The sequence below is a fragment of the Eurytemora carolleeae genome, unplaced genomic scaffold (genome assembly GCF_000591075.1).
Source record: "Eurytemora carolleeae unplaced genomic scaffold, Eaff_2.0 scaffold657, whole genome shotgun sequence".
Taxonomy (NCBI): Eukaryota; Metazoa; Arthropoda; class Copepoda; order Calanoida; family Temoridae; genus Eurytemora; species Eurytemora carolleeae.
In genome coordinates, this window is record NW_019396559.1 from 34,688 (window position 1) to 42,123 (window position 7,436).

The 7,436-nt window shown below is 31.7% G+C and overlaps 1 protein-coding gene and 1 long non-coding RNA gene across 2 annotated transcripts; both read right to left on the bottom strand.

The window, feature by feature from the left end:
- Positions 1-1,206: 1,206 nt before the first annotated feature.
- Positions 1,207-4,036, bottom strand: LOC111705495 (uncharacterized). Its single transcript, XR_002766022.1, has 4 exons — positions 3,965-4,036; positions 3,814-3,859; positions 3,002-3,085; positions 1,207-1,359 (listed from the first exon to the last, which is right to left on the bottom strand). It is a non-coding gene; the product is annotated as an uncharacterized LOC111705495 (long non-coding RNA).
- Positions 4,037-4,064: 28 nt separating this feature from the next.
- On the bottom strand, positions 4,065-6,216 carry LOC111705507 (kynurenine formamidase). Its single transcript, XM_023478084.1, has 7 exons — positions 6,177-6,216; positions 5,870-5,923; positions 5,336-5,454; positions 4,789-4,871; positions 4,519-4,638; positions 4,316-4,382; positions 4,065-4,132 (listed from the first exon to the last, which is right to left on the bottom strand). Exons 2-7 carry the CDS (start codon positions 5,914-5,916, stop codon positions 4,065-4,067), a joined length of 504 nt encoding a protein of 167 aa, XP_023333852.1. The 5' UTR covers positions 5,917-5,923; positions 6,177-6,216.
- Positions 6,217-7,436: the final 1,220 nt, after the last annotated feature.

Here is a 7,436-nt window from a genome sequence, read left to right on the forward strand (position 1 = left end):
ATCGACCCCTCCCCCTCCTCCTACCCCCCCTTCATATACAGAACACTTGGCCTGGCTCCAAACAGATAATAAACATTACGTAATATTATTATTTAGATGATATTTCCTTTAATGACTTAAAACCCGACCTTTTCAATGTTTCCGTAAACAAAAGTTGTTCCGTTCCCCAAAAAGTATAATATTTAAAATAGAAAAATATTATGTTATTGTATGATAATAATATTATATTATTTGTATTTTAACCTCTGGTAACTTCCCCATAATCTTTAAAAAAAGTTAGATTTGGCAATAAACGGGAAAATTGTACAAAAATATCATTGATACCTTGCTATCGTGTGCGAAATATTTATTAATAATAAATACGTAAAAATATTGTAACAACCTCAGCCGGATAAACTTTAAGTACACAAAATGCATAACTAACTCTATACTCTCTTCCAGTCCGTAATAAGACAAGGGTTTGCACTCAACTAGTATTTATTTTCAAGAATAATAATACTGCTCGGACCGGCGAAGCGGTCAGCGCATTCAAATATGAGAATATATATTTACAAGGTTAGGGTCAACAACGATAGATATTTATTGTTATTACAATAGTTTGCACAATATATATATATATACATACATCAAATAGATTGTCAAGTACAATTAAGACAATCTATTTGATCTACAGAGTGTCCCAATAAACATGGGAATTGAGAGACGATTTGAATATCGTCTTTGATTTCCGATAATTGACATAAAGTGCATTAAAAATAGAATACAAGTCCAATGAGCTTTCCAAAATGTTGTCTACTTTCTTTGTATCTCAAGCTCAAAAATTATTATATATTTGTTTTAAAAACCATGCAAGCTTCTTTTGCAAGATATTGATTTCTCCAGGTTCTTTGGATTTGCAAAGAAATTTTCTTAATTTTATTGAAATTGAAATAATTTTTTTTCTTCTTTTTCCCCAAGACTTTTTATGAAACAAATTTATTGATACATGTATTTAATGCAGAATGCAGATAATCTTCTTGTTTTCTGGAGCTGTCTTGTATTGCTCATTCGATTAACTGCATACCCACCCCCCAGGATGGTTAATATGCAGTTTCGATATCTGACCAGGCAATGAGTAGTATTTAAATCTGAGCTCTTGAGTTTCTGAATTGGTATGACTTTTATCTATTTCTTAATATATGTCTGAAATATGTATATCTAATAATACTATTACATGCTTTTCTTTATTTATTTAATAAGGTGAAGAAATGTTGTGTTGACTCAGAATCTTCTTCAGCCAGATCTTCTACCAATGAGAAATGATCTAATCCTTTAAGAACTTTAAATCCAACTTTACAACCATTCTCCTCAAGCTTCAACCTGCATAGTTAGAAAATTATAATTATCATAAAATAATGACTGATACACAAAGAAATAATTGGTAGAGATTGATTACAAAAACTTTAGAAACATGTAGGACGTGTTCCCAAAAACAGCGCTTCAAGTTACTGAAGCTTAAATAAAAGTTCGAACTTAAATTTTTACATTTTAGGACATTTAAAAAAATTTTGTAACATTTTCTATAGGTAGGAATTCTAAAACATTGATTTAAATGAATTTCACTGTGCCTATCCACAGGGGCGTACGAGAGCCTTTGTTTCGGGGGGCACAACAAAAATTGTGTGCCCCCCTTAAAAACCCCTTTTTTGAAAAAATATTGATACCTTTTTTAACTATGTAAACTATTCGATCATATACTCACTTCATATATTACAAGCGCTATAAATAAATTATTCATGTAATTTTCTTAAGAGGTGGGGGCCCTCCCCCACCTCTTAAGAAAATTTTCCCAAGGTTGGGGCACAAAATCAGGCAATCCCTCTTAATACTGTGGTGTAAGCTTCAAGGGATGAAAAATATAGATGGAAATGTTTCTAAAAAATTATCTATATTTCCATTGGATTGATATATATTGTATAATAAATTATGATATTAAATATATATTTACACGAAGGCAGTATTGATTAAAGCTTTTTAATGAAACTTTTTTAGTTAAGGACAAAAGTGAGATTTTAAAGTATTTTTTTTCTATATGATGTAATTATACTTAAATGAAATACATGCGTAATTTCACGTGACCCTCCATTTACAGAGTGGCATGTCCGATGTACCTTTGAAACCTTCATTTCTCCATCGTTTCTGAAGCAAGAAATGCGCGAGTCACTTTTGTAGAGAAACCACAAATAAAAATATTTAGTTTTCAAAATGGGAAACATGGATGTTTAATGCAATACTTGATCAGACAAAGCTGTGAAGGGTATTGTTGTGAATCAGAACATATTTTATTTCTTTTCTTAATCTTTTAGTTTGGGTGAGTACAATGCAATTTAGAATGTAGATTGCCTGAGGAAGGGAAATGCAAGCAGATGTAATATTAAAAGAGCCCCCCCCCATGAGTGCCCCCTCGTACGCCCCTGGTAATCATATTTCTTAATGGTGGGGTTCTAATACAGGGTTACCTCAAATGATGAGAATGCCCCCCCTCGTACGCCCCTGCCTGTCCACATTCAACTGTAGACGTACATGTCCTTACTTGTGTAACTTTGCATTTATTTAATCTTGATTTTTAGTGTAAAACTAGGATTTGAAATTTTCCAACAAATTTTGAAATCACATATATCATTTCGAACTCGACCATGCCAAATGGCAAACTTCAAACTGTCATAACTTCCTCAATTTTAGTGCTACAACCTCTTATTGGCGTCAACCGATTGGAAATGTAAACTTTTGCGTAAATTTCAAAAATGTAAAATCAAACTTTAATGAAGCGCTCGTACCTAAAAGAACGTTTCCTTTAAACAATCTGTCACTGTTAACTGTACTCGAATTCAAATAGAACACTTTATTTTGACAACTGCATATCTTTATTTTTGTATTTTAAAACAAAGATTTCGATTCTTCTAAATTGTAAAGTTGAACTGTATATACTGTATACTGTACACAGTACTCACAATGTCTGTACCTGTACTGTTCTGCTTGAGTATGGAAAGCTGGACTATCATGTTCCCCGAGTACAAACTCGTGTTTTAGTTCCAGTTTGCAGATTCTAACATAGTGATATTAATTTATTTCTTTTTACATTATAATAAGTCATTATGCAGTCTTTTCTTTTTCGTACATCCATATAATAAAGGTCTTCGCTCATCTTCTATATAATAAAGTACTTCGCTCATATATATATAATATGTCAGCTAAAGCTTGCTAAACGGCTGGACCGAATGGGTGCTCTGTGGGTTAACTTAGTCTGTCAATTTTTTTTCTAATTCAAATTTTTTTTTTCAAATTTCAAAACTTTTTTTCAGTTTTTTTTTAAATTCAACGGGCAACGCTGGGCACTTCAGCTAGTTTTAAAATAAAATAAAAAATATGGCAATCTTTGTTTGTTTTTATTTATTAGATTTCTAGACTTTTATTCTAATTTTTGTAAAACCTTACCTGGGATCATGTGAATTTTAATGAAAAAATTGGACCCGATCGGTTTAACCGTTTTGCCGTTCATTGGATAGAAACAAACCAACAGACAAGTCAAGTAATTGGAGATATAAGATATACTAGCTGAAGTGCCTGGCGTTGCCCGTGGAATTAAAAAAAATATTTTGAAGAAAAAAAGTCATAAAATTTTAAAGAATTTGTTCAACCTATGTTACCCCAAGGGAACCCATATGTTCCCTCAGAAAAGTTCAACCAATTTGGTCCAGCCGTTTAGCCAGCTATAGCTGACATATAAATATATACATATAAGAGCGGAAGAGCTTTATTATAAAGAAGATATACCTCTTTAGATTCTCCTTGGATATTGGACTAAACAGCTCGGCGTCCTCTTAAAAAAAAGCTAAAATTTGATTTAAATCGTCAAACTTTGTTTCACTATGTTTCTTTTCATCTAGATTTTATTCCTATAGATGAATTGTTTCTTAATAATTACCGTTAGTTAGCTTGAGCACTGTATTAACTGAGGTGGAAAGTATAGGAACCAGATCAAATATTCCTGAATTAAATATTAGCTTCATCTATCATTTATACTCTCAATCCTCTACATATTTGTACAACAACTGCTGAGTTTCCAAACAACTTGCAGCGATAGTTCCTTCATCTGTTTTTATAACTTGAAAGGTTCTTTGCATAGAGAATAGAATATATCCAGAGGAATTAAAAGAATCTCTCGGTATGAAATTTTTCAGTCCCTTTCAGCCTGAAAGGGAGTTCAAAGTGTACAAATATCACCTAGGAGAAAATTGAAAACATACAACTTTTGTTGAATATTTACAGGATCTACCTGACAGCCAAATTTTCTTCTTAGTTCTCTGAGCATATTCAACTATCCACTCTATGCTCCTATTCACCTTAAAGAAGTAAGATACTAACTTCTAACTAAGATATTAGCGTTGCTGAAAACGTTTATAAATTAAAAAAGAACAATTATTTTAACGTTTGCTAATAAGAAAGTTTGCCTAAATTATGTTTCCAAAAATATTTTACCTGTTGCATTATTTGTGTGAATGTTTGTGTAGGAGCCCTATCATAGTGTACAACTACTACTGTATGTCCGTGAGCTACCAATGGTTGTACAGTGTACGCAGATATATCCCCACTTAAATCCTTTATAATTCAAAAGTTTTAATTTGTTTAAGTAAATAAAACTAAGAAAATAGACGATTATAACTAAAAACCACTAAAGTTCCATTTAATTCAAAGTGAAACATATTTCGATATTTTTATACTTCAAAATTATTAAAATTTAATACTAACCAACCAGTATCCTCCTGATACATACACCACAATACTACTACTAATTCCAGCTTCATTAAATATATCCACAACATCACTTGAATCTGAATTCACAGCATGTATATAATTGATTAACTCTCATTTTATAAATGTATCTTACTTTAATTTACACTAGTCTTCTTTACAACATGAATTTTTAAAGATGTTCATTGGACTCAGAAACTAATTCACGATCACATATTTTAAGGAAATTAAGAAATGGTCAAATAAATTATTATCTCCAACTTTAAACTACATACAGTGATCGGCATTTCGGTTTATATCAATACAATGAAGACGACTTTTCGAATTAAGTTTTAATTTCTAACAAGGTTTTTTTAATTACAAAAAAAGAATTAAAAAATTGACAGTTTCTTTTTGTTTCCATGTTTATGCTATTTGAAAGCTTGGTAGAAATCAAAATTGAAATCGAAAGTCGTCTTTATTGTATTGATATATACGGCGACGACTGTATGTGGATTTGGATTATGACTCGTGTTCTGGAAGACTCTGTATGTACTTTGTTTACCTGGACCAGTGCTGACCCCTAAGCGAGCTTGAGGCATATTTCGAGATTTTCTACTCAGTTCACTTGTTACTTGAACGTGAAGGGTGCAAACTTCCTCACTTCTTACTCGTTTCACCCATCTGATAATAATACAATGAGAACCAGAAAATTATGGAAAAGAAAGATGATATTAAAGAAAAACTTCAGTGTATTTAGTGTTATAGTAACTTTTTAAATCACTTAATTAGGGAAATGGGTCTGTTTACACTGTGTTTCATGTTCATCAGACTATTTCAAGTCATAACTTGAGTCTAAAAGTCGTCTTCTTTTCCATCGGTTTTTTCATGTTTTCACTGTATCAAAATGAAGATGGATTATTAAATAAAATGAGAATGAACTGATGAATTAAGGGCAAGGCATTTGATTTCAAAGCATTCCATTTCTACCCAGTGCTTCAGTACCTTTGGGGTTTCATAAATGTGTTCTGCCCTTTTCCCCATTCTTTGATGAAGAATTAGTCCAAGTTTTTTCCAATATCAAATAGAAATGTTTAACCTGCTCGGCATATAAAGTTCCTCAGTTGCAGGATCAACTACGGCCATATTAAATCTGAAAAATGACATTAAGAGCAAGAAAAATGTTCTTAAACGAGATGTGTTGTCAATCATTTGTTTCCTCTTAAATCAAAAAATCTCAAATTGAAATATTGACTTGAACTACTTGAACTGCAAATAAACAAATCGTCTTGAAAAATAAACCCAATCATCACAGTAAAAAGGTCGTTTAACACGATTTTTTTTGTAAAACAGCTCCAGTTTATAAACAGAAAACATAAACCAGGAGATTAAAAAAAATAACCTACGGATTAACAACAGGTGCAGTTTAGGAGTACTCTGCTGTCCGCAGCCTATAACTGAATTAAGAATAATGCTGAATGTTGACTGATCAAACCAGTTGGAATTTAGAAATTCTAACCAGGCTTGGATCATAGTATCAAGATAAACACGCTTCAGAGCTACTTATCATATGTTCAGAGCTCTCAAGACTCAGTATAAAACTTTCAACAAATATTTGTAATTGATAAATAAATCAGTTCATAGTTGTATTTAGTATACAGATGAACATTTATCAGCTGAAAGAGTATCCCGGATGAGACACTGTATTAAAAGCCCAAGAGGAGGGGGGGGGGGAAGATTACCTTGAAAAAAAGGATGTCTGTGACACATTCGTTAACATTAATTAAAGGGACTGTAGGGCGTTGTGACATTTCATAGACAGAAAAGATTTTTTTTAAATGATATTTTTTTCTAAATTTTTTCTTAAATATCAATTTTTTAAATTCTTTTTTTATTTCAATGGGCGACGCGGGTAAACGGCGGGAATAACTTTGAGTAACTTAAAACTAAAAACTTTTAAATAGACAGAAAGGTTCTCACAGATGAAATAAGTTCTTATTAACAAAATAAAATACTCTTCATATGTAATGTTTTCAAAAATTAAAATTTTAAAAATCCAAAAACAATTTCGTAGGTAAAAATCTCATCTGTCTATGAAATGTATTATCTATAAAATGTCCTATCTATGAATTGTCCGTTTATTAAATGTCCTCTCTATGAAATGTCTTTCTATGAAATGTCACAACGCAGGAGACTGTAATTTCAATTGATTCTCCATGCAAAGATGTCAATGTCCGATTGACTAAGGTACCCTTAAAAGCTGTTTGATCAAGTATAAATTAGATATCCATGGACCATGATTTTGTTTCTTTAGACTGTTTATTTTCATTTGCGGTTTCGCTGCGTAAGTGACTTGCCCAATTCTTGCTCTCAAGATATAAACACATTTCGAGTCAGAGAAACGACGGTATCTTCCACATTTTTGAAATGATAAAGGTTTCAAACGTATCGTTGTAAATCGGGCATTGCAGGGTAACTTGAAATTACGCTTACAGTCACTTTAATAAAGCTTCAATAAATAATTTAAGCAGTTATTGTTGAAATTCTTATGTATTTTGTTAAAGTTAAAACAACTTTAAATATGTATTGTTTTATAAAATCAGGTTTTTAAAAATTGAATAACCAGTCCTTGTGCCTTTCGCAAATTCGCCTGGGGGGGGGGGAAA

What these genes read in the sequence shown, in the direction of transcription:
- LOC111705507 (XM_023478084.1), bottom strand. Translation starts at nt 5,916, where the DNA reads ATGGCCGTAGTTGATCCTGCAACTGAGGAACTTTATATGCCGAGCAG. An exon ending in GAACTTTATATGCCGAGCAG is followed by an intron (nt 5,455 to 5,869) that starts GTTAAACATTTC and finishes TATTATTATCAG; the next exon opens with ATGGGTGAAACGAGTAAGAA. An exon ending in GAAGAAAATTTGGCTGTCAG is followed by an intron (nt 4,133 to 4,315) that starts GTAGATCCTGTA and finishes TTATAAAAACAG; the next exon opens with ATGAAGGAACTATCGCTGCA.